Source organism: Pteropus medius, unplaced genomic scaffold, assembly GCF_902729225.1.
Source record: "Pteropus medius unplaced genomic scaffold, Ma_sr-lr_union100, whole genome shotgun sequence".
NCBI classification, from domain to species: domain Eukaryota; kingdom Metazoa; phylum Chordata; class Mammalia; order Chiroptera; family Pteropodidae; genus Pteropus; species Pteropus medius.
Window position 1 is genome coordinate 11,914,950 of NW_024353517.1, and position 27,465 is coordinate 11,942,414.

At 37.6% G+C, this 27,465-nt stretch overlaps 1 protein-coding gene, 1 long non-coding RNA gene and 2 pseudogenes across 5 annotated transcripts in view; 2 read left to right on the forward strand and 2 right to left on the reverse strand.

The window, feature by feature from the left end:
- Positions 1 to 2,113: 2,113 nt before the first annotated feature.
- LOC120593152 (uncharacterized) lies at positions 2,114 to 2,233 on the forward strand (annotated as a pseudogene).
- A 6,465-nt stretch (positions 2,234 to 8,698) lies between these two features.
- On the reverse strand, positions 8,699 to 21,977 carry LOC120593035 (uncharacterized). Of its 3 annotated transcripts, none has more exons than XR_005650288.1 (3): positions 21,779 to 21,977; positions 21,516 to 21,692; positions 8,699 to 8,944 (listed from the first exon to the last, which is right to left on the reverse strand). It is a non-coding gene; the product is annotated as an uncharacterized LOC120593035 (long non-coding RNA). The 3 variants fall into 3 exon arrangements; XR_005650289.1 differs by lacking the exon at positions 8,699 to 8,944 and adding an exon at positions 20,922 to 20,939; XR_005650287.1 differs by lacking the exon at positions 8,699 to 8,944 and having other exon boundaries at positions 21,476 to 21,692.
- Positions 14,761 to 14,878, reverse strand: LOC120593164 (uncharacterized; annotated as a pseudogene).
- A 50-nt stretch (positions 21,978 to 22,027) lies between the features above and the next one.
- The window catches only part of UBXN7 (UBX domain protein 7), a 43,665-nt gene continuing 38,227 nt past the window's right edge, over positions 22,028 to 27,465 (forward strand). Inside the window, exon 1 of one of the 2 annotated variants that reach the window (XM_039850834.1) lies at positions 22,028 to 22,183. In XM_039850834.1, the coding sequence (XP_039706768.1) occupies positions 22,111 to 22,183 (73 nt within the window). In that variant the 5' untranslated portion in view covers positions 22,028 to 22,110. The remainder of the gene's footprint in view (positions 22,184 to 27,465) is intronic. The other variant, XM_039850835.1, reaches the window with a different exon arrangement.

Below are 27,465 nucleotides of genomic sequence, written 5' to 3' on the forward strand. Positions count from 1 at the left end.
AGATGAGAAACCCACTCTGCTCAGTTTGTGCTAGACAAATGTAGATTATACTGGGTATATCGATTGGGGTCCAGTTAAGAAAACAAGAAGCACAACAGGTATTTCAGCAGAAGGTATACAGTATTATAAGGAATTGGTTAGACATGGAGCAAAAGGGAACAGTGCAATAATCCAAAGATGCTAACTGCCAGAAGTGGCTGCCACCCTCAAAGCTGGAAAACAGATGGGACGGGTTTTGGTTACTAGAATGAGGAGCTTGAGAGGTGGGGAAGGGTGGATGCTGCAGACCTGGGTTCATACCTTTGAGAAGAAAGCACCTCCCAGATGCTGCTGGTACTGTTGTAGGGCCTACTGAGCCTAGTTCTAGAAGAGGTGAAGGAGTTTGGAAGCTGGAGTCAATTATTACTAATGGGACAACACGAATAAGAACAGCAAAAAAAGAAGCCCCTTTTTCCATTCCTTTCTGGTAATTCTTATTAATAGAACTTCATTGGAAGTTTGCTAATAAAGGAGTCAAGGTGAGTGGGAAGGTGTTTTTTATGTCACAGCAGAGTTTAGAGTGGCAGGCTTAACCCTGAGAGACAAGACGGGAAAAAAAACACTAGAGATGTTTTCTATTAATGGATTCTAAGACTAAGATGTCTTGCAATTTCTAAGGCAACAACCTGGAAAGTTCCTTTAAAAAGGAAAAAAAAAAAACTGGAAAGCTCCTATCCTAACAAAATGGAGTATTATGTGTGGAGAAATGGTGCTTAAACACAAATGCTTAGGAGAGGCAAAAACCTCATTAAGAGTCGTGGAAGAAAATTGTGGAGAACCTTCCCAAGTACCTGTAAAACTTCAGTTTCTATTGCCCTGATCATACCCTAGTGTCCCCATCTTGACCAGAGCTAATGATTCAGAGTAAGGTTTGTGTGTGCCACCCTACACACAGACTATCAATCACCTAAAGCCACCATTGTCCTGAGTCCCTACAAGTTTTCCAATTCCTCACCTACAGGGATGGCAAGAACCCCTCTCTGAAATTTCTTCTATAAAAAATTAAAGCGTCAGGTATCATCATTAAATTCCTAGAACTCCTAGGAGGTTATACACCAGAAATAATAGAGTTAGGACACCAAGATAAGATTTAAAGGATATTTGAATAACTGAAATTGATCATAATGAAGTAACCCTCCAGAGTAAACCCAGATTGAAAAAAATTAGATGACAGAGGTGTGTAATAATTTTAGCAAAAGGCACTGAGATAATACTAATTTTGTTTTAAGAGAATCCACTCCCAAGAGCTTGAAGTACTGTAATTTATACAACTGTATTCTAAGTTTATTTGATTGAAAACTATGTTCAAAAATCTCAGGATCTCAAGAATGTTTGGGAAAAGCATCTTGTAAATGAAACAAAAAAATTTACTTGATTCCTTCTACTGGCAAATGCTTAGAAAACATTTAAAGCTTTTACTTATATAAAGCTAAAATTACATGACTAACTGGTTTATTTTCAGAAGAAAAAAATTTCCTTTGTGCCAATAAGTATAGGTTACAAACTAAAAAATAGATAAAAGGCCTAATTACCTAAGATTTATGTCTTTAGTGGGGAAGAAGTGGCAATTTTAATATTGCATAATAGCAAAAGCAACCAAAAAGATAAGAGCTGAACCAAGAAGATAACCTATAAGGACTAAATTAAGGGGCTCCTTTACCCTCTGAGTTCTAGTTGAACTATGCTAAGGGGAGCCCTATAGAAAATGAGAGAGAGGAGAGTGTAACTGGATTGTTTCTCTCCCTGACTCCTCTGCTGGAAGACCCCAGTCTGGCTGGCTATGCCCTGCAACTGAAAGGCAGCTCCTGTAAGGTGGTGCTCTCCACACAGCCTCTCTTTCCAGGTTCTGGTAACTGCTCCCTCCTCTTCTCCCCTCTGATCTAGAAGTGGTAACAGCTCTCTGACATTGCTGCCTGGAACCATCTTGTGCTTTCCCTACACCATGCCCACGCCTTTGTAAATAATCCCTCTTCTCAAATTACCCAGTTTAACCGGGCCATCTATTTACCAGGCCCCTGACTGGTACTGTTAGCTAGACAACAAAGCATACCAGATATTAAAAGTCATGAAAATGGTCTACGGCCATGTTACCCTGAACAAACCCAATCCCATCTGATCTCGGAAGCTAAGCAGGGTCAGGGCCCGGTTAGTATTTGGATGGGAGACCACCCAGGAAGACCAGGTGCTGTAGGCGTGAAAAATAAAAAAATAAGGGATTCTAAGCTGACAAGGTCCTTGTAATCTGTGAAGTCCACCAAGGGTTGCCTTGCCTAAACAAAACAAAACAAAAAGTCATGAAAATGTTCCATATCATGAAAACTCATTAAATGGTACATTTAAATTGGATGCGTTTTTATTGCATGTAAATTATACCTCAATAAAGTTGATTTTTAAAAAAATTAGTCTGTGAAATCTGTGCCCCTTGGTTTCCATGGGTCATTTGATAATCCTTTGCATAGTCCCCATATCACAAGAGACCCCTCCCTGCCTTCATACTCCCCTGTGTCTCAAGATATCCCTGAACAATAAGAAAAACACTTAGCTGGGAAGGAAAAAGAAAAAACCTTCACAGCTTACTCAAGTTATTATGCTAGTTCCACATTTTGGTTCTGAACAAGTTATGCTTTTAAAAGTTTGTAATCTTAAAGTGCTGAAAGAGTTGATTGAACTTCAGGTATGTGTGTGCTTCTCTATTTCTTCCTCCTGTCTGTAGATCTCAGTAAATGACAGCCTTTAAATTTGGAGGCTGTTGTCTATTTCTTCTACTCTCTCTCTATTACCCCTCAGTTTAGCTATTTTCAACCAGTAATTAGGAGAAAAGGAAGCCTATTCACATGTACTCTTACGTGACTCCCTACTGTATCCAAAATACTTTTTTATTAATTTCGATGACAGATTTTCAGGCATTGAAGAAAAGTGAAAATTCAGAATGTTTCTGGAAATGCCGTTGAGAAATTACCTTGCCTAGGAAGATCCCAGTATTCACTCAAATCACTTTCTCCATTATTGTCTCTGCTTTTCAAAACACCAGCAGGGTTTCCTGTGGTAATAGGGCTCTAGATGAGGAGGGATGCAGGAGCCGTGTCAAGGAAGAAAGAGACTCTGCAGTGTTTCGCATACACTGGTCTTCTATAACTGGGATATTAGTCAAACACTGCATTATTAATATCACATTCTTTTGATATAAATATAAGAATGTTGAATTCGGAAGCGATTCAATTCCTCCGCCCTCACTCTAAAGAAAAGAAATTAACTTATCATTATATGTAAAAAAAAAAGTCCTAATTACAGGCATCAAATGTCTGGGTTTTGGATTGATACTCTTATGAATCACACTTAGGGCTCTAACTTATTTTGGTATTAACCTTGGTAAAATGTGTGTCAAAACCCTCAAGCTATTCAATTTGATTCATCACCTCTAAATTATGTCTTGTTTGGGGACAACTATAGAGTTCCAATTAATCAAAACTGAAATAGACTCCCTAAAGGTAGGAGATGATAATATTTCCAAGGGTTAACATTTTTGAAAAATTACTATGGGCTAGGCATGGTGCTATGTGCTTCACATCTCATTTAGTCCTTTCAGCAATTCTATGAGGTAGACACTATTATTATACCTATTTTACACATGAAAGAAACTGAAACACAAAGATTAAGTAATTTGCCCAAGGCCAGATAGCAAGAATGAGGCAGAGTCAGGATTTGAACACAGGATTATTTGACTCTAGAGACTGAACTCAGACTCACTACTTTATTCTACTCAAAAATAAAATAAGCTAGAATGTGATTTATAAGAAAAAAGGAAGGAATTGTGTGCAATTCTAGACACCTAAAAAGGGGATGGTGTACCCAATTTTATAGAGGGAAAACTTGAGACCAGGGCAGTTGACACTTCCAAGGGGATTCTGACAGTAAGTGGAAAAGCCCAGGATTTGTATCAAGGTTGGAGTCTAGGCCCATGTTCTTTTAAGCAAAATGTGCTGCCTTGTTAAATATAAATTATATAAAATAACTATAAAGATTAAATATATAACACCTGAAATTTGTAAATCATATTTATTTCTGGTGATTAAAGCTAAGGGATGGTAAAATTTCCTATCCTACAGAAGAAAAGAGATGGGTCTGGGCAAGCCTGAGGACACAGTGAATGGCTGGTAGAGAATACGCTGCAGTGAAGAAGAGAAGGGGCAGAGAGATAGGAAGAATATCAGGTATGGTACCATGGAAGCCAAGAGTGAGACTGTTCTAAAAAGCAGCAAATGCCAAATCCTATTGAAAAATTGGTTGAGATAAAGACTGATAAATGTCTATAGGAATTAGCAACTTGAGGTCTTAGGTGACCCCAATAAAAGTGGATTGGGTCCACTGTGACCAGAAAGCAGATTGAAGTAAGTTCTGAAGTGAATGGGAGGGAAGATGGAGATGGTTATATAGACAACAATGTAGAGAAGCTTGGTTTTGAAAGAAGGGAGAGAAAAATTAGGGTGTTAGCTGTTATGGGAGAAAAACGGGCATATTTAAGTGTCGGTAGCTAGGGCCCAGTGGAGAAGGAACATGTTCATGTACACACCCAGGCAAAAGAAGGGATAGGTCTTGCATAACAGGAGAGATGGCTTTTCCGTCATGAGGGGGAAAGAGAGAACTGGATGAGTGGAGTTGTGTGTAGATTTGTGGGTTCAGTGGCCACAGATCAATGGAGTTATTACCTGATGGCTCCAGTTTTCCAGTCCTCAGTTGAGAGTGAGTGTGGAAGGTGGCTGTACAAAACTTGAGGAGAGAAAACATAGAAGGGACACCTCATCACCCCTTTAAATTTCCTTGGTTTTAGCTGCCTCTTATTCCAGCCACTGCTACAGCAATCAGTTCTGCCTAGGCTCTGAACACCTTCATGTGATTGCCACCACATAACACCTGACCTCGAGCCTGTGCAGGTGTCAGGTCTGGGATTTGATTTTACCCTACTTACAAGCTTGGAAGTTAGCTTATTGCTGTTTTGTGGATGCTGGCAGAAGACCTGAGATTCCTGGGTCATAAATGATCCTTATCATCTATGGCAAAACAGGCAGCATGAGTATCATTTTTGTGTCAGTTCTTGCTAAGAAGAAGAGAAGAGAGAACTTGTTCTTGGATATCATGAGAATCTTCTTGGAAGACATTTTGAAGGAGGCTGAGATCCTGTGTGAGGAAGTGAGGGATGACCTACCAGCGAAATTTGGATAAGTGCTAATGTGATTTCATTTGCACTCACAGGTTGATAAGGCCTGGAACATTCAGCTCACACTTACGAATGCCTGCAGATAGTGTGGTGAGATGGCAAGACTAGGGTTCTAGAATCAGGTGGATGTGAATTCACATTTTGCTTCTAGCTGTGTAGTCCTAACCTAAGTGTTTCCCCAACTGTAAAACAGAAACAGTAAAATCTTCCTCTCAGAGTTGCTGAGAAGATGAAATGATATAGCACATGTGTGGCAGGATAAGTTTTTGCAATATTAACCAATATTTTACCCTGTTCTTGCATTATTTGGTCCTTCCCACGTTTAGTCAGCTGGACTATTCAACATTTATTCCTTTAGGAAAGGTTCATCTAAGAAAAAGCAGAGGAAAAAAGAAGTTAGTTCTAGGCTTTTGAGTCTCAAAATCTAGCCCTCAGCGATAACTCAACACAAGAACAATAGATTTGTAAGAATATCTGATGTTGAAGAAAGGGGATCAGAATATGCCACCCCAATATAGGCCATTTGGTATAAAGATTATTTTAAGCTGAAGACATTTGAGATTCAACAGATGTAGAAAAGTAGACTTTTGGAGCTTCCATTATGATACTAAAAGTAAAAACATCTAGGAAATAAGGCCGCAAATTCCCCTTCAGGGCAGATCTACTTCCAGAAGAGAGAACATGAATAAAATCTACCTCAAATTCCTTCTCCAGGGAAACTTTATGGCCCTGAAGGAGACAGAAAGACCACTCACACCTGTGTAGACAACAGTATTACAACTTTCTTATTTCCTGAAAACCCCCTAAACTTTCATCTTTTCAAAAAGTCACTTATTTTCCTGTAAGTGCTATTCTCTCCTCTTCCCTTTACCTATTAAGATGGTATATAAGCCCCAAATTCTAACTCCTTCTCTGACTTATCACTGAGTTCTCTTGCATGTGTGTGCATTGTACATATAAATAAAACTGTTTTTTCTCTTATTACTGTCTTTTTCAGTTTAATTTTCATGGCCCCAGCAACTGAACTAGAGGGGAGAGAAAAAATACTTTTCCTCCCCTAAGTGAGTAAGGGAGGCTTCCTTGATCTCAGACCAAATAAAGAATCTCTAGGCTGGTAGAGGGGGAGGGAAAGCATTACAAGTTCAGGCATATATGTCCCCAGAGAGGGAGACCCTGTGTCCCAGACTCCTACCTGTCTCAGAAAGATGTTCCAAGATAACATGCAAACAGAACAAAGAACTTTCAACAACCTTAGAGCTTCCCTTGACTCACTGTGGGCTGGAAGCAGTTGAATATTTCCTACGTGCTCAAGGGCAACACAGACATGTAGCCCAGAAGGCTTTTGGACCCAAAGGAATCCTGCAAATGGAAACAAGGGAGAGCCCCACGGTGCCTGGGGGCCACTAAGTACGAGATAGGCTTTGCTGATATCTCAAAGATGCTAGTGTGGTTAGTTGACAACCAAGGACCACAAGTATCCGTGAGGGGGCCTAATGCAAGACCCCTAGAACTTTGGCACAACTCAGGTAAAGCATGACGAAACCAACTTAACTGAAACTGTATTTTTGCCACCCCAGATTTCAGGGACTCACAGTAGAAATTAAATTAAATTATGGAAGAGTAAAGCTACTGTACAATTACTTCTGGCTCAAGATTAGTATCAGCTATTTGTGGAGCTCGTCTGGGATGTCTTAGAATTCTAGGATAGCCCATATCTGTTTGAAGACTGAATACTAACCCTATACTAGGATTAGAGCCAAATCATCCTGACATGAAGGCCATGATCTGGCTGGAAATGTGGTGTGTAGACCCCTCAGAAGTCTCTGTTAATTTCAGAAATGCCAGTAGATAGTAAAGAGACCAAGCATAAGAGTCCTACAGAATGATTAAATTCCCTAGAAAGACACAGGTGGCTGATGAAAAAAGGATAAAAGTAAAGAATAAGGCAAAGAAAAAAATTAAAATAATAAAAAAAACTAAAAACTAAAAAAACGAGACAAAAAAAGAGGGTGAAGGCCTCTTGTTTGAGTTTGCATTGATGATTAAATTTCTTACACAGAAGATGAATATGATCATTATTATGGATGAATTATGCTCCTTCCCTAAAATGACATGTTAAAGTCCTAACCCCTAGTACCTCAGAATGTAACTTTATTTGGAAATAGGGTCATTGCAGATATAATTAGTTAATACGAGGTCATACTGGATTATGGTGGGCCCCTAATCCAATATGGCTGATGTCCTTATAAGAAGTCATCCATTGTGAAAATTCAGAGACACACAGGAAGAATGAAAAATGATGACAAAGGCAGAGATTGGAGTTATGTAGCTGTAGGCCAAGAAATGCCAGGGATTGCTGATAACACCAGAAGCCAAGAGTCATGCATGTAATAGATTCTGTCTTAGATTCTTCCCATGATCCTGCTAACTTTTTGATTTTGGACTTCTAGCTTCCAGAACTGAGAGTGTATATTTCTATTGTTTTAAGCCACTCAGTTTGTAGGAAACTAATAAGTCATTATAATACCCTTGTCTTGGGGTGAATTTAAAAAAGACTGAGCCTCTTTTGAGGAAAAGAAGAGTAATTTCAATTGCACTAACCCCAGCTGCAAAATTAGAGAAGTCCTCAAAATCCTTCCAAAACTGGCACACCTCTTAATCTGCTATAAAAATGGTGGCCTGAAACTGAGTTTTAGCAGATGAGGCTAGTCTCTGCAGCACTGTTCAGCTCCTAATGGCCAGGAGAGGAGTTATTTAATTATTAAGGACCTTAATATTGCTGCTAAGACTTTAAGGAAGTACAAACATTTCTTATTGCTACTACTGCTGCTGCTACTACTGCTACTGCTACTACTACTACTACTACTACAACTACTACTACTACTGCTGCTGCTGCTGCTGCTTCTTCGTGGTTAAAAATGAACAACTCCTAAATTTACAGAGAATCTATAGCTATTATTACAGAAGCTAAGTCAGGCCTTGGGGAGGATACTGTCTCAGAAGCCAGAAAAGAACCAGAGTCCTCACAATACCTAGTTTGGTTAGTACCCATTTTCCCTCTTAAATAGCTAGCCAAAGCCTTAAAAATGGCCTATATTGTCTGAGAAAAAAAGATGGCAGATGGCATGGCTGAAGCATTAGACTCCTACTGCCTTTAAACTGAACCAGTGCCTCCACGCTTCCTTCTAGCTGAACGAGACCAGAGGATTTGCCCAGTCCAAGGAAGGCCACATCCCTGGGGAGTGGAGGAGAGGAACTAGTATTCCTGTAGAAGACTCTTCAGGGGATAACAAAGAGGTATCATCTGCATGGATGCAGGTGAGCATATCACCCTGAATCCAGGCTTACCTAAGAACCCAAGGAGCCCAGAGGGAATGTGTTATTAGTTATCTATTGCTGCATAACAAATTACTCCAAAAAATTATTAACTTAAATGACAATAAACATTTATTATCTAGTTTTCGTGGGTCGAAGATTTTGGAGTGGCTTAACTGGGTGGTACTGGTTTCGGATCTTATCAGGTTACAGACAAGATTTCAGTTGGGGCTGCAGTCATCTGAAGAGTTGACTGGGACTGGCAGGTCAGTTCTGGCTATTGGCAGGAGGCCTCAGTTCTTTGCCACGTGGGTCTCCATAGAGCTGCTTGAGTGTTTTCATGACATGACAGCTGGTTTCCTCCAGAGCAACTGACTGAAGAAGGAGCAAAGTAGAAGCTGTAATACCTTTTATGAACAAGTCTTGGAAGTCTCATGCCCTCACTTCTGCCATGTTCTTCTCATTAGAAGCAAGTCATTAAATCTTGTCCACACTAAAGAGGAGAGGAATTAGGCACTACTTTTTGAAGGAAGACGTGTTAAATAATTTGTAGATATTTTTAAAAACCACCACAGGTAGTATCATGAACATAGCCCTGGGCTGCTCTGTAAGAGGGAGTTCTTGTCTCATGGAATCTAATTTGGGATAAATACCCAGGGTTTCACAGTAGAAATTAAATTGAATTATGGAAGAGTAAAGCTACTGTACAACTACATCATCATGAAGGTCAGGGACTTTCGAATGAGAAGTAATTTTCTTTGCAATTATGCCCTAAAACACAATCATGACAATGAGGAAAATACAGAAATCTGCTGGAGGGGTTTCTGGGAAAGTTAGGTTGTTGTTGTTGCCCTTCCCCTTTCTTCCTGCCTCAAACTTAAGTATGATAGCTGGAGCTGCAAAAGCTATCATGCAAATATGACTAAAAGGCCAAGGGTTATCAGCCCTGACTTCACTGAACCAGAACCAGCCTGCCAACCTTGGATGTCTTGTTACATAAGATAAATAACTCTATTACTTAAGCCACTAATATTTAAGTTTTCTGTTACTGACAGCCAAAGCCATTCCTAACTAATGTCAATGACATAGTAGAAAACAGGAAAAAGAAAAGGAGTCAATTCTCAGCTTTTAAATTTTAAAACCTAGTCTTCAGGATGATAAACAAAACAAAAGCAATCGCAAGGAATGGGCAATAGATTTGGGAGATTAATTAATGACTAGTAAGCAGGCTACCCACTTCTAGACTACATAAAGATTCCTTGGTCTGGAAATGATTAAAAGTTAAATTGAGTTATGGAAAAACAAAATTATGTTTCTTATTATATGAGTTTGTGCACTAAGATTTATACTTACTATATGGTAGCTCTCATTTCACTGAAAATATTATTCCTTTATTACCCTTCAATGTCTTACTCTCACTCTAAGCGGTACTCATGGTCATTCTCTGAAAATATACTTTTCGTCTAAACTTCTTGATAGAAACCACAATTCAGTCCTCCCAGGCTCAAAGATTTGAGGTTGTCCTTCACTTTTCCCTCTTCTTGATCTCTTATATCTGTTTCTTGACTTTCTTTCTCTCCCTCTTACCTCCTTCTCCATCTCTCTCACTTTCTCTGCTTTCTCTTTCCCCACTTGCCTCCCTCTCTCCCTTCTTTGCTATCCCACTCTACCTCCCTCTACCTTTCCTTCTTGAAGTCTCCCATTATTGGGGCTGTTGATATCTTCAGTACATTAACTCCTCACCACAGTGGAGCTGCAGCTCCAGCAAAGCTGATCTGTGGAGGTAAGTATTTGGATAGATTGTCCCACAGAAAACAACTAAAAATACTGGATACTATTTTAAAACAAATGAAACTTCTTAAAACAATTCAAGAGATACAAGGTAGTAAGAAATTATTGGGCCAAGGTCCAAGAGAATGTGGAACCTCTGAAAGGAAAAGGGAGCAGTGAAGTCTCCCCTCTTTGAGGGCAAACTTGAGCTTCGCAGCCCCTTGGGGTATAAAGAAGTCAAAGGCCAAGGCCACACAAGGTTGAATTAGTTTGCTAGGTCTACCATTACAAAACACCACAGACTGTGGATGAAAGAAAAAGGAGGTTCTATGGAAAGTAACCTCACAGAGTGATCTGGTCATAAATTCCTTTTTGGGCAGGTCGTGGTGGGTAGTCCCGCCCCAGGCCTATAAATTCTTTAGTGAAAGGTTTTAAGCCAGCCCTGTCCATTGTCCTTGTGCATCAAGGTTAACACGCCCTTGAAATAATAGAAGTAATATCCCTCAAAGGGGGCATTAACCCTTAAAGGGGCATATAATCCTGTTAACCATCCTGTAATCCAATCCCCACCGTGCTTTCTCCAATCTTCCTTATACTGAATTTCCAGTGCATAAAAGAAGCTGCAAAACTGTTAATGTTCAGAGCATTTGAGATCTTGCTATCTGGCATATGTCATCAGTTTTACTCAAACTCATAAAATTCTCTACAGTTTTGGATGTTCTTATGTCAACAGACTGAGTGGCTTAAACAACAGAAATTTATTCTTCTCACTGTTCTGGAGGCTAGAAGTCCAAGATCAAGGTGTTGGCGGGTTTGATTTAATTGCGGCCACCTTGGCTAGTGGATGGCCACCTTCTCACTGTGTCTTCACTTGGCCTTTTCTCTGTGCACGTCATCGCTGGTGTCTCCCTTTGTGCCTACATTTCCTCTTATAAAGACATTAGTCAGATTGGATTACAGCCCACCCTTCTTTAAGGCCTTAACTGCAAATACAGTCAAGTTCTAAGGTATCAGGGGTTGGAGCTTCAACATAAGAATTTGGAGAGATACACAATTTGGCCTATAAAAGGAGTATAATAACCACTCCCCATAACAGTATGACCCCTCTGGTAGGAGAATCAGAAGTAACCCTTCCACTCTCCATCATCATGGGGCTACATGGAAGGTTGCATTGATAATTGGTAATGGGGATTGGGGGCTGTCTCTGAGAAGCTGTAGCCCCAGTCCATCTCTCAAATGTTGATTTGAAGCCCTGTGTGGTTCAAAAAGTTATAAGTTTAGTTTAAATTGGTCTCAGTATGGTAGTGACCCTAAGTGGTTGGCAGGAATAAAAGTAAATTCCCTCTAGAGAAATGTGCCTTCATCTTAGATCTCAAAAATTTATAAATAATTTTGCAAAAAATAAGCACCTCACAGTAAAAAAAAAAATAAACTAAGCGCACACACACAGAAACCCAGGTACCATATATGAGAAGCAGTATAAATAAGAGACAGAATGAACAGATGTGAAGATACTGAATAATTTCAGATACTGAAATTATCAGACATGGATTAAAAAATAACTATGATTATCATGTTTAAAGGAATAAAATGTTAGCTTTAAAACATCTGCAAAGAACAACACATTGTTTTTTTAAAATAACTAACCAGATTTGAAATATGAACAGAATTTATAGCAATAAATATGATAATTAAACTTTTTCAGCTGTTTCATATGTTTCAAACATACAGAAAAGTTAAAAGAACAATATAATAAACACTTGTATACTAATACCTAGCCTAAATTTAACAGTTGTTTACATTTTATCATATTTTATATATTTTTTAAATTTGCTAAACCATTAAAAAGTTGCAGACATCATATTCTACCCCTAAATATGTTAGAATGCATCTCTGAGAAATAAAAACACTTTTCATAACTACGATGTCATCATTACAACTAAGAACATTAATAATTTCCTAATGTCAACTCATATTGAGTCCATATTAAAATTTTCAGTTTGCCCCGTCAGCATATTTGAGCCAAAACTGACAACAATTACCAGGAAGCAAAACCTCAATGAATTGAGAAAATGCTCCAGAGAATGGCAGTTTTGCAGCTTATTTTATGCATTAAAATCAAAAGAGGTCATAAGGAGGTTTACATTGGTGGTAGATAATGGAGACGGGAGAAAGCAAAGAGGAGAAATTTCTGGGATTGGATATAAAGTAAAATGGGGAAACATACTTCTTTTACACTGGTGGGTATAGGAAAGTTAATAATTAACATTTACAGCACATAGACTTATGTTTACTTATATTTTCCTATGGGGGGAGATAAGACAACCAAGAGGGATTCTGTGGTCTCCTGCTCTGGTGCAGGCAGTTGTGCCCTGAGGGGTCTGGAAAAAAGGGATTACTCTGACATACCAAGGGTATGTTATCGTAGATGCAAAAAGACAATAGATAGGTTCACTTAAGGTAACGACTGACCTTTGTCAAGAAAGCAACAGGCTCAGGATGTGACTCCTGACATGACTTGCTTTTAGTTAGAAATTTTAGGTTCAGACCATCCTATGTGGTTACTTTCAGTCTCTGTTTGTGGGGCACACTATGCTGGCCTTCCCTGAGCTCGTCAAGTTTGGCATGTGGCCCCCTTTTTGTCCATACCCCAAAAAGTCTTTCACAGCTATTTTTGGCTTTTGTTTTTTTTTTACAACAAGAATCCAATCAAGGCATTGCATTTGGTGTAATGCCTTTTTACTCTCTTTCATCTGGAACAATCTTCCTTTCTTCCCTGCCATGCCACCCACCTGCCCCTGCCCATGATATTGACTTTTTGAAGAGACCAGCACAGTTTGTCTTGTGAATGCCCATATTTTGGATTTGTCTGAGTATTTCCTCATGATGTCCTTTACCTTGTTTCTTGATCTTCCTGTGTTTCTTGTAGTCTGGAAATTAGGCCTAGAAACTCGATTAGATGCAGGGTAACAATTTTGCCAAGAACATGTCATAGGTGATGCTGTAAATTTCCTAACACATCACATTAGGAATTCAAAATATAGGGTTGTGCCATTCCTAGTAATATTAAGTTTGATCACCCAGTTTAGGTGATATTTGCCAAAACTGAAATTTAAAAATCCTTGGATAGTTTATCAGCTTCTTATAAGGTCAAACATACATCATCATACATCAGCAATTCTACACCTAGATATCTTCCCAAGAACAGTGAAAACTTCTGTTTGCGTGAAAACTTGTACATGAGTTTATATCAGTTTATAACTGGAAACAACCCAAATGCCCTTCAATCGGTGAACGGATAAACAGACTGGGGTACAGTCTTAGGGTGGAATCCTACTTAGCAATAAAAAGGCATAAAATACCGATACACTGAACTGCATAGATGAATCTTGAAAGCATTATGCTAAGTATAAGAACCTAGATTCAAAAGGGTACATCATGTATAATTCCATTTATATAACATTTTGGAAATAGCAAAAACCATAGAAACAGAAAACTCTAACCCTACGCCAAAATACCATTTTTTAAATCTCATATTGGAAGACAGAAGTTGCCAGTGACCAACATATTCTTACACTGCCCCCCTCACTCCCGGCAAGGTTCCTGAGGTCCACAAGCAAAATCTGGCAGGCCACAGGCTGACCGTCAGGGATTAGAAAGGACCATCTTATATCACTTTCTGAAAGGTATCAAGGAATTGGAAAGTTTAAATATTACTCAAACGAATTCTATGTAAAGGTAGAATGAAAACAAATGGAAGTGGAGGAATATTTCATCTTTCTCAGAGTGAAACTTTATGAATGAATGGTGCAGATTCTGATTGCCTAATTAACACCCATTCCCTTCTTCTTTCTTCCTAAAAGCACCAGACTTGAGGGAGGTATCCACCTTCCTCCACAAAGCCATATGTTTTACTAAACCAGTAATGTTTATGTCACATCCCTTGGCAAGGATGGCTTTAGAAACAGAATTGTGACTCAATGCAGACCACTGAATTTTGAAGGAGAGTCTCTCAAGGGACTTCTAAAAACATTTGCTTGTTTCCTTTCTCAGTTTAAAAAAAAATGACTCAGCAGAAGATATAAGTTGGCTCTTCTTCCTCTAGATGTTATGGTATCTGAATGTGATGCTTGGAACTCCTGCAGCTATCTTACTACCAGCTTAGGACAAAGCTTAAACAGATGAGGGAAAGTCAAGAGAGAAGCAGAGCTGGGGCACTGAGGTCATGGACATAGACCCTGCCCTAACTTTTCTTACTATTTAAGCCAGCTGAGTTGGGGTTTCCTACTATAATTCATAATAACCTAAACAACTTAATGCCTGTCCCACAATGTAACATATCTTTTTTTGGTGGCAGTAATACTGGGTCCACTTGAAAGATGCTGAAAAAACCATGATGCTTTTATTCTTTGGCTTGTTTTATCTCCTGGCACCTGATCTTCCTAGGTGGTCTTCCATCCAAGTACTAACCAGGCCCAACCCTGTTTAGCTTCTGAGATCAGATGGGATCAGGCGTGTTCAGGGTAGCACGGCCATAGACTTTTTTTTTTAATAGTTGCTGAGCACACTACTCTTCAACCTTTTTGTCAGCTCATTTTTGTTTGAGTTAAATTCCAGTCTCACTCCTTACATTACAAAAATTTCTAATTTTAATGTAGTCAAATTTATTACTTTTGCTGTTATGGCATGTGATTTTATGTCTTCTTTAAGAAATCTTCCCCTTTTTTGTCAGGACTTTCATGATCCACAACTTGAGGACTTTTTAGTAACCCGTGTTCTATGTGAATGGTGCCCCCTGGAGTACAAAGTGAATGTTATCCCCCTTCTTAATTTACACAAAGCAATTCTACTTGAAGTTATTGGAATAAGTCCCATATTCTCTTCTGAAAGTTGTAAAGTTTTGCTATTCTTATTTAAACCTTTGATAAATCTACAATTTATTTTTATATCTGATATAGGGTTTGAATCTTCTTTTATTTGGTTCCAAGATCATAGATCAGTTAGTCCATCTTTACCTCCAATGATTTGTAATGTCACTTCTGTCACAGTGTCCATATATTTTGTGTCTGTTTCTCTGGACTCTATTCTGTATTCGATTTGCCTCTACCCCACAAATACCACACAGTCTTAGTTATTATACCATTATAATAATACTTGATATCTAGTAGGGCAAAACTTCCACCTCATTCTACTTCAAAAGTATCTTAACTTAAATGTAACATCAGAAATTATAAAACTCCCAGAAGAAAACATAGGTAGTAACTCTGACATTGTTCTTAGTAACATTTTTTTCTGATATGTCACCTTGGGCAAGGGAAACAAAAGAAAAAATAAACAATGGGACTACATCAAATAAAAAGATTTTGCACAGCAAAGGAAGCAATCAACAAAATGGAAAGACAGCCTACTACTGAATGGGAGAAGATATTAACCAATGCTATATCCAATAAGGGGTTAATATCCAAATTTATAAAGAACTCACACAACTTAACACTAAAAAAACTAACAATTCAATTAAAAAATGGGCAGGGACCTGAATAGACATTTCTCCAAAGAGGACATATGGATGGCCGATAGCCATGAAAAAATGCTCAATGTCATTAATCATCAGAAAAATGCAAACTAAAACCACAAGATATCACCTCATACCTATCGGAATAGCCATCATCAACAAATCAACAAACAAGTGTTGGTGAGGCTGTGGAAAAAAGGAAACCCTCATGCACTGATGGTGGGATTGCAAATTGGTACAGCCACTATCAAAAATAATATGGAGGTTCCTCAAAAAGTTAAAAATAGAACTACCTTATGTCCCAGCAACCCTAATTCTGGGTATTTATCTGAAGAAATCCAGAACACCAATTTGAAAAGATATATACACCCCTATGTTCACTGCAGCATTATTTACAATAGCCAAGATATGGAAGCAACCTAAGTGCCCATCAAGAGATAACTGGATTAAAAAGAGGTGGTACATATACAATGGAATATTACTAGGCTATAAAAAAATAAAATCTTACCATTTAAGACAACATGGATGGACCTGGAAGGTATTATGCTGAGTGAAATAAGTCAAACAGAGAACAAATACTATATGGTCTCATTTATATGTGGAATCTAAAGAACAAAATAAACAAACTAAACAGAAATAGACTCATAGATACAGGGAACAAGCTGATAGTTGCTGGATGGGAGAGGAGTTGGTGGCGGGGTGAGAAAGGTGAAGATTAGAAGTACAATTTGGTAGTTATGAAATAGTCATGGGACGTAAAGCATAGAGAATACAGCCAGGTGGGTACTTGACTCGTCACGGGGATCACTTTGTAAATTTCATAAATGTCTAACCATTATGTTGTACACCCGAAACTAATATAAAATAGTATTGAATGTCAACTGTAATTGAAAAATTTTTCCAGGCAGGGAGAAAGGTGAAGAGAAATAAGAGGTTCAAATTTCCAGGTATAAAACAAATAAGTCATGAGGATGTAATGTACAGCATAGAGAATATAGTCAATAACATTGTGATAGTGTTGTATAGTGTCAGATGGTTGCTGTACTTATCATGGTGATCACTTCTTTAGGTATATAAATGTTGAATAACTATGGCTTAACCCTGAAACTAATATAATGTTGTGTTAGCTATATTTTAATAAAAATCGTTTTAAATATTTGATGTAAAAAAAGTGTGTTGACTATCTTGATCTTTTGTTCCTGAATTTAAAAATCACCTTATTAAAATCTTGAGAATCTCTGTAGGATTTTGATTGGAATTACATTGAATTTATTGATTAGTATATAGAAATATTTGGCATCTATAATTGTCTTCCTATACATTAATATATTCTTCATTTAATGCCTATCATTAAAATTTCATCATTTCCTTCATAAGACCTAATACATTTTGTTAAATCTATGCTTAGGCACTTTACACTTTTAGTTGCTATTGTGAATGGGATATTTTTAAAATTACATTTTCAAACTAATTGTTGCTCATGTTTAGAAATAGTTTTTAAATATGTATATTAGTTTTATATTCAGAAACGTACCTGAACTTTTATTGGTTCAAAAATTTGTCGGTTTTTAGATTTTCTGTGTAAATAATCATAGTCTATAATAATATTGTTCTTTTAAAAAATATTATTTTTTAACTTATTGCTATTGCTAAGGCTAGCATCTCTAGGATATTTTTTAATAGAAATAGTCATAATAGTCATAGAGTACATACTTATTCTTTTTTTTTTTTTAACTTTTATTAGCATTTATTTAATGCTCAATTTACTCCTGGGCCATAAGTTTTGTTTCTTCAGTTTCCTCTGGGGTATCTTTTTCTTCTGTGCAACCTTCTCTTTTGATTTAAGAACTTTATGCTCTTTTTTCACTGAAGTTCATCTCAATGTGGCAGGGAGAGCTCAGCCAGGGGTTAATCCGCTCATGGGCTCTGTAAGTTCTGAGCCACATCCTGGGAGCTTTGTTCACCTGGATGAGCTCAGTGACCAGAGGATCTACATCTAGACCCTTAAGTTCAGCATTACTCTCTGCAATATTCCATGTGCAGCAAAAATTCAGCACTCTTTTTAGGCCACGGAGCCTGTGTCCAGCCCCATTTTTTGGCCTGGGCACACCTACCAACTCCGCCATTGTAACGATGGAATGGCACACATTACTTCTGTAAAGTGACATCTTTCAGATACTTGGTGGCTTTTTGGATATGCATACCCTTGATGCCTGGGCAGTTTCACAAGTGTTCTTAAAGTGAACACGAAGATTTGAACCTCTGGATTTGCATGATATTATGGGGTTTTTGGGGGGTCATAGCGAACCATTCTCAGAGGTCACCTTAGGCCACTTATGGGAAGCTACTTATTCTTGACTTTAAATGTTTTATTATTAAGTGTAATGCTTTTTAGTCTATTTTTGGTGAATACACTTTATTAGATTAAGGAAGTTCCTTTTTCCTACCAGGATTGTTAAAGGTTTTTTGTTGCAGTTTTGTGAATGGAATGATTTTTATCACTGATTTTTCTGTATCTAATCAAATGGATCAAGTGGTTTCTCATTTGTTCTACTATCACGAATTACATTGAAGGACCTCTATACTATAAAATTATACTTGCATTCCTGAGATAAATCAATTTAAAAATGAATGTATGCATATATGTATGTATGTATGTATGTCTGTGTGTGTAACTGGATTTCTAAATTTTGGTTTCATTTAATATTTTTGTTTCAGTACGCTTAAGTGAGGCTGAGCTTTCATTTACTTTTTTGTTTGGTTTTGATATTAAGGTTATGCTAGCCTCATAGAAGGAGCTATGTGTCCCCTTTGTTTCTTTCTCAGAAATAATTTGAATAAATTTGGGATCATCTGTTTCTTAATTTTTTTGGTAGCGATCACCTGTAAAATCATCTGGGTCTGGTTGTTTTATGTGATGACGTCAATTTTATTAATCATCATAAGTCTATTCATAATTGAGTCAGTTTTGGTAAATTACATTTTTTTCAGGAAACTGATATTTATCTATTTCCTAATTCATTGGCATAAAATTGTTCATAATATTCTTATTTGTAAAATCACTGCTATATCTATGTCCCTTTTTCATTCTTATTTTTTTATTCTTAATCTAATTAGCCAAAGGATTTAAATTTTGTTATTTCAGAGAATCAGCTTTTGGTTTTATGAATCCTTTCATTTGTATTTTGTTTTATTGATTTCTGCATTTTCCCCTTCAAATTTCCCTAGGTTCACTCTGTTGTTTCTTTATTAGCTTCTTGATTAGATGTTGAGCTACTCATTTTCTAGTCTTTTCTGATATAACTATTTAAGTTTACATTTTTTTCCTTATGTTAAAACTGCATTCCACAAATTTTGATATGTATTTCCATGACCATTCAGTTTTAAATATTTTCCATGTGTACCTATCAACTTCCCCTTGCTCCTGTAGAACCATTCACTTCCTCTTTTCTCTACCCTGTTCTCTGTCCCACAGGCTGACTGTGCCCTCTGTCTTCTAGTTGGGTTCTGCCAGTAAGGATTTCCGGCAGGAAATGGAAGAGGAGAGAGAGCTCAGGATATTATTTCTTTGGTCTCTTCTCTGTGAGATTGCCTCAGGCTGATTGTATTCCTTGACATAAGCCTCTGCTTCTTAAAAGATAGCATGACCTGCTCTTCTGATTCTTTCTCCCTTGGGATTCCAGTAACTCCTCTCTTTGTCTCTTCGGACTTAGAAGTTGTGACTGTTTTGTTGCTAGTCCCAGATCCTTCACTCTCTTGATTCCCATATATTCCACCCTCACCTTTAAAACTAGTTCCTTTATAAATCATTTGAGTGATCATCTGTTACCTGTTGGGACCTTGAACAATATACCATTTTTGTCTTTGGTTCATTCATTATTTAGAAGTTTGTTTTCAGTTTTCCAAGTCGTATATGAGTTTTTTAAAAGTTATCCTTTTAAAACTAATTTTTAACTTAACTGATCTTTAAGAACATGTTCTATTTTATAATAATGCTTTGACATTTGTTGAGACTTGCTTTATGGTCAATTTTTATTTTGTTCCACATATGCTTGAATAGAATGAGTCTTTTCTACAGCTTTACTACTTTTGTCTAAGGGCACTGTGTAATTGTACGTTTGACAAATTTCTTCTTTAAATATCAATTTTTCTTTATATACACTTGTGACCATGTTATTTGGTACATACAGATTTAGAATTATTTTATCTCCTTGGCGATGTTATTTTTGTCATTATATAGTGACCCTCTTTATCACTAATAATACATTTTGCTTTAAAGTCTATTTTGTCTGAAATTAATATAGCTATTCCATTTCCTTAATACTACCTCTGTATATCTTTTTTACTTTTTAACTTTTCTTTATCCTTATGTTTAGTTATATCTTGTGTCAATAGCCTATAGTTGGATTTTGAAAACTACATATGTAATCTATTTGTTCTTTTAAACAAAAGAAATGTTGCCATTTTAATTTACAATCAAAGTATAGTACATTTGTCTAGAATTCAAGGGATTTGGATTCCAGGCTCTACTCGACTATTGTGTAACCTAGAACTCTCTCAAACTCTCTGAATCTCAAGAGTCATGATAAAATACGTGTTGAATCAGATTATGTTGAATATCCCTTTTAGCTCATTTACTCTGTCATTCTATTAAATTGCAAAAACATGTTACGCATTGTTTTGAGATAAAGTGTCTTAAAACCAGAGCTAAAATTAAAAACAAAATTCTAGAGTAATTTGGTGAAATAATCCAAATAGTAACTGAGATTTAGCTTTGGGATATGTGTTGTCATCTAAAACTTCAATTTTCCATTATTCAATGTATAATATTTTTTGCAGTTTCTTTTCTGATAATAATTGCTTTTTTAAAAAACCATTTTGTCTATGGCCATGCTATTCTGACCAAGCCCGATCCGAAGCTAAGCAGGGTCGGGCCTGATTAGTACTTGGATGGGAGACCACCTAGGAAGACTAGGTGCTGTAGGCGTAAAAAAATAAATAAATAAATAAAATAAAAAATAAAAAAAATAAGGGATTGTAAATTGACAAGGTCCTTGCAATCTGTGAGGCTGACCAAGGGTTGCCTCCCTTAAAAAATAAAAATAAATAAAAAATAAATAAAAAACCATTTCCATGATCTGGAATGTATTTAAATATATTTTCTTGTGATTCTAAAGCTCTTCTATAATTTTTAATAATTCAAAAAAGGTTTCAAAGTTTTATTATTAATTTCTTGCCTCATTTTCTTTTAACTTATTTAATTTTTAGAAAATTTTTCTAGAGTTACAGATGCCACATCTTTACTTTTACAGTTCCACAATCTTTACCATTTTTTTCACAAGAGTAATCTAAAAATCATATCACTATATTTAAATACTAACACCTTGGAAATAAACCTACAGATCTCATTGATAGCCTCTCCATTTAATAGAGGTGCAGTAATAACTGTTATCTAGTTTTTGTAGTCAATGGTATTATACCCCCTTTCGTTTTGAGGACACCTTTACAGCGCCCTTTTGATACATTTCTTTACTGTATATACATATACCCATTTTCCTTTTACATAAATGACACCTCGTTTCACAGGCGAGGAAACCAAGTGAAATCTTGAGGGGAGACAAAGGTTGACAAATTTACTGACGGAAATAGTTTATTAAAACCTACCATGTGTCAGACTCTGCACCCAGTGCTTTACTGGCACCAAGGGTTCTGGTATTTTACTTCTGTTGGATGGGTCGCCGCACTAGGTTAGCTAAGCAATTAGTTTAGTCGTTTCAGGGCAATGATGTAGGTTCTGTATTTCGATGGAAGCTGCAGGAAACCTAGAGGAGGACTATGGACCTGCAAAAACAGAAAAAAATAAATTGTCATCGGCAGTTGAGTCTGTCAATAAAGCTTGTGAAGCTAAAACGCGAAGAGCTTACTACCTGCCGAATCCGAAGGTTCCCTCGGAAACCAGAAATCGATATCGCGTCTATGAGACTGGCCTTGGAGAAAGCAGAGGAAGTCACCACCAGAGCTTGCAAAGAAGGATGCGGCGGCAGGGAGCAACGGAACAGCCAACCCGGAGCGCAGACCGCTCTCCGACCTGCCTGGAAGTGCGCCTGCGCCGACTGCCGCGGGGAGGGGCGAGGGGGCGGGGCGTGAGAGGCGGGGCTTGTGGCAGTCAATGAGCCTGCGCAAACCGCGCGGCGAGGTGGGGGAGGGCGGTCCGTGTGTGTCTGTGTTGTTGTTCGGCGGCGGCGGCGGCGGCGGTAAGATGGCTGCCCACGGGGGCTCCGCGGCGTCGTCGGCGCTGAAGGGGTTAATTCAGCAGTTCACCGCCATCACCGGTAAGAGACGCGGTTACCGGAAGGTAGAGAGTGGGGTCTGGAGCGAGCGACCGGTCCGCCCCGGGCATCCCCATACCTTCTTGCATTCCTCCCTAGGGCTTTACCCACAGCTCCCGTCCTCCCTCCTGAGGAAGAGGCGACGACGGCGTCGGGTCTCCGGGTTCAGGCGGGAGACTGCCACCCCCGCCCCCGCCCGCGCGGACCTCAAACCCTAGTTCTTGGTCATCTCGTAGTGGGGAAGGAGACCCTTCCACCCCGTCAGCCTAGACCCGAGGAATGGACCGAGCCCATTCGCCCCCGCCGGCCCAGGGACCTGGGGGCGGGAGAGGTGGGGGGCCGCACCCGGGCCACCGCCCTCCTCCTCCTCCATCGTCATCTCTTCTCTTTGCAGCCCTGAGGTGCAGTGCATCCCCTCACCTCCTTTTTCCTTTCTTCTTCGGCCAGGTCATTCTACCCCCGTCCCTGGCCTGCCCTTCCCCTTTCTGGGCCCCTCGGAGCCATTGCCGTGGCCCTGGCGTGTTCGGGCCCTCCCGCCTTAACGGCGAGGCTGATGGGTTCAGCAGCGCCTTCACGGATCCCGCGGGATAGGCCGCCAGAAAGGGGGGGCTGCTGAGGAGTACCTTCAAAACTGAGGTTTTAAGAGAAGAATGAGGGGGAACTTTCCTCCCCCCAAACACCTTAATAGGGAAGGCCTGGAGGAATCCTGGGTGGCGTTTTCCACCTCCCCATAATAAAATCATAAAGACTGAGCCATGGCGCTGGGGTCTCTTGCTGACAAAATAGGGGTGGCGGCAGAAACTTCTTTGAGGAAAAAATCAGTTTCTCGATGTCAGAGTCTCCCAAACCCTTGGTTTTTCTTTTCCTTTGGTTCCCTGCGAAGGGCACACGCAGAACCTCTAACCGCCTGGAGGAAAGGCCCTAAGCCATTCTGTGAATTCTCTATGACTTGTTTCTCTCTGATGGTGCTGAACTTTTTTTGCATGAGTTATTAGAGGGCGGAGCAAATGATGAAGTTCTCTGTGGAGTGATTTGAGAGAAGAGTACTCCATGTGCCTGAGTGTAATTCTGCCGTTCTAGTTTGTCATTTTGGAAGGAGGTCAAAATGTTAGTTCCTTCCCTTAGCAGATCTATACTTTATCTGTGAATTTGTTAGATGCAGAAAACGTTTCCGCTGTGCGTAGAGTTTGACGTGCAAGACCTGGTTAAGTAAAATTTTATATTGTTTTAGCTACTGCAGGTTATGGACAGGTTGCCGTTTCATAATTAAAGCTAATTTTATTTTTTACTCTTTAGTAATAACTAGATGTTTGATGAATTATTTAGCTTGTGGATATGAAACATGTCAAAGTTGGTAAAGTAAAATTTGTAATCAAATTGAGATGAGGAGTGGAATGATAACTTTTTAAAATATTTTTAAACTTTTGTGATTGGACTATTAAACATGTAATGCATTTCCCAAAGGCCAAGCAATCACTGTTATTGAGAAAATTAGAAAATTATTGTATATATAAGTTAATATTGCATTATGTTTATATAAGAAAATCTTTGTAATGAATCATATATTGATCTTTTGTTCAAGTTTTTTAGACGTGGTTATTATTAATCTTTTGTTCAAGTTTTTTAGACGTGGTTTAAGATGCTACCTATTTAATTTGTTTTTAATGCTGTCATTATTAATTATTAATCTTTTGTTCAAGTTTTAATCTTTATTATTAATCTTTTATCATTATTAATCTTTTATTAATTATTATTAATCTTTTGTTCAAGTTTTTTAGACGTGGTTTAAGATGCTACCTATTTAATTTGTTTTTAATGCTGTCACTCCTTCAGGAACTGAGATTGTTTTAACTTCATATTATTTCTTCTCATGCTACATTTTCATTAGATGTAGACAGAATCTAAAGTGTGGTAAGACAAAGTGATTCACTTAATTCCTTTAATTCTGTTTCTGTCTGCTAGTCTACATGGTTTGTTTCCTTGTCACAGGCCTATCTATTTCCTATTCAACTTGGAGACCCTCAGTAGAACATGGTATTCGGAAGTCTAGAAAAACGGAAAATGCCTTAGTTTGTTCCTAATGTATTATGAATTTCTATTAATAATTTTGGGATTTTTTTTTAAGATAGTGATTAACTATTAGAAACATGATTGACTCCATTAGTCTTTTTCACATATCTTTAAAAGAAATTTGGGAGTTCTGTCTGCATGTATTTTAAATTGTATTGATGATAAAATGGTATTTGATATTTATTAATTGCTGGATGAATCAAAGTGACCTTAACGCTCTGATTTCAGACATGTTTTACTTATCGAGAAACTCAACATTTTGGTAAAAGCAATGCGTTTTCAAAAATATGAGTCTTGCCTTTTCTGTGGCATTTAGAAATCAAACAAAATTTAAAGAGTTTTAAGACTTTTTCTCATCAAATAGAACAAATTTCTCCATATATGTGAGTGTGAAGTAATGAGATTTTAAAAAAATTATTAAAAATATCACATGAAATTTAAAAAAAAGAACTAATCCACTTTCACAACGGCAATATTTATTTTACATTTTATCGTCCAATTCTTGTTTAGATACTTTTATTTTTCTTATTTTTTTCTTCTTTTTACGTCGTGGATCATAGTATACATAATTTAGAATTCTGAAATTTTTGGTTAACATATAGACATTTTTTCCATGATGAAACTCTTTGATAAGCAGTAGCCAAAGGAAATGATGCTCTTTGAAGTAATCACGTTGAGAAGCTGTACACCTTTACCATTGATGCCGTTAGAATCATTTGAAGTTACATAGGAAGCCAGTCTTGTTATAGTTTACTGCATTTTACGGTATTACTCAGTTTGATTCATCATACATGACTTTGAATGACTGCTGACTGCTTTCAAAAGTCGTATCAGTTCCCAAAATATGAGGCAAGAATGTGCTGCTGGATATAAAGGTAATTCCAAAAGTACAGTTTTTAAAAATGTTTTGAACCATGGCATTACCAATCAACACCAGCTTAGGCTGACATCCTACCACACATATACAATATACACAGATGTAATCAGTATAATTCTTGAGATAAGGGATACATAAATGTTATAGAATAGGTAAAAATAAACATGATCAAAAGGTAAGGACAAAATGTGAGGGAATAGAAAGTGGAGACTGAGAAGAGTACAAGCATTTGATAGTATAGAATTCTAAAACTTTGTGCATAGTAGGTGTCTAAATGAAATTATAGAACCTCAATTGTAGAAGAGACCTTAGTTTAATATTTCTCTAAAGTTGTAGAATGAATGCATATTTGTTTTAGAAATTTAGAAACTGGTGTGTGTAATATTTGGCTTTGTGGCCAATTTCCATTCATAGTCTTTAGTACATTTCTCTTAGGTTGGTAATAAAATGTTTTTAAGTTCTCTGTCAGGAAAGGTGGTTGCAAGTGTTCTAGATATCGAAATTCTCTTGGAACTTAAAGAACTATTTTAAAGAGCGATAATGACATTCGAATAGAAATTTAGGGAGGTAATAATTTTGAGTCGTGAATGGAATCTTATTCATAAATTCAGTATTTATTGATAGATTTCTATTTGCTGGCCATTGTTCACATCCTAGGGATACTGCCATGAGGAGGACATGATGGATGTGCTCAAAAAAGCTTAAAGATTAACAGGAATACAGATGCATACTTAGGTATTATAATACAGTAGGAGAATGGTAAGGAGCTATTATGGAACACAGAAGAGGGAGGTCAAGAAAAGCTTCCTAGAAGAAATAATTTTTTAGCTAAAACTTAAAGGATTGATGTTTCTAGCAGGTGGCCTGGAGGCAAAGCCCTGGAGGAGATAGGAACAGACATACATATAGAGACAAGAAAGCAGAGACAATAGGTTTAGGGAATTGATGATAATTCTAAATGAATAGAGCATAGCTAGTGGGAGATGCAATAAATGGACCTGAAGAGATTAAGTGGATGCCAGATTAGGAAGGGCCTTGTAACCCGTGTTAAGAAATCTTGTCTTTATTCTGAGTATAGTGGCAATCAGTGAAGTTTTAATTAGAGTGACATAATCAGATTTGGATTTTTTAGAAAGACCTACTTGGCCATAGTGAAGAGATAGGCATAGAGATCAGTAGAAGACTGTTGCATTAGTCCAAGGAAGACACTAGTGTTTTGAAATGTTAATGGCAGAAAAGTAGCCTCAGAGATATGGGAAGAAGTCAGAGGCGTCAAAATGAAGCTTAGGATTCTGTTTTTTATATCTAGGTACACATGCTGATGTTTGTGAAGGTATGGTATAGAAGTTATTTGGGGAAATGGTTAAGTTTTAGGTTAGTTGCTGCCTGTGGGACTTCCAGTTTGAGCTGTTCAGTAAGTAAATGAATATTTGGGTCTGGAAGAAGGAATGACATCTGAGGAGTAATATTGATGGCAGTTGAAACTATAAAAGTGGGTCTTGCAGGGGAGAGTGTAGTGTGAGAAAATATTAGGTTCCAGGACACAAAGCTGAAGGAACACTAACATCTGACAGACTGCAAAGGGAAGCCAAAGATGTAGAAGGAAAATCAGGAGTGTGTGATAGAACTTCCAACATTGGGAGTACAGTAATACTTTAAATATATAGGCACTTTAGGAAACCAGAAATCATTGAATATTCATAGATACTTCTTAAAAAATTAATTTATTTTTATGGTAACATTGGTTAACAAAAATCCAGTAAGTTTCAGCTGTACATTTTAACAGTAAGGCATATATATATTTATACTATGTGTTTACCTTAGATACTTTTTTTTAGTTAGAGCTAGAAGATACCTTAGTAGCCATCTTGACCCATTTCTGAGTTAATCATATGAGAAATTAAAGGCCCAGAGAAGTGAAGTGACTTAGGTTAGTGCTTCTCAAACTTATTTATAGGAAAAGACCTTTTAAAAAAAAAAAAAAAATTTCCAGTCTTCATGGACCGGTAGTTTCATTAAAAACAATAAAAATTAATTGCTTAAAAATGAAATATAAGGACAAATGAGAATGTAAGCCCAAATCTTTAAAAATCAAGTTATAATTTACATACAATAAAATCTACCCCTTTAGTGTAGAGTTCTGATAAACGCGTACAGTCATGTAACCATAATCAAGACACACAACGGTTCTATCATTCTCCAAAAATTCTTCTTACCCCTTTATAGTCAGCCCTTCCCCCCATCTTTAGCCTAACTTTTTTGTCTGTTGTTTTTCTTTTCCAGAATATAAGTGGAATCACAGTGTGTAGTCTTTTGAGTCTGGCTTCTTTCACTTAAG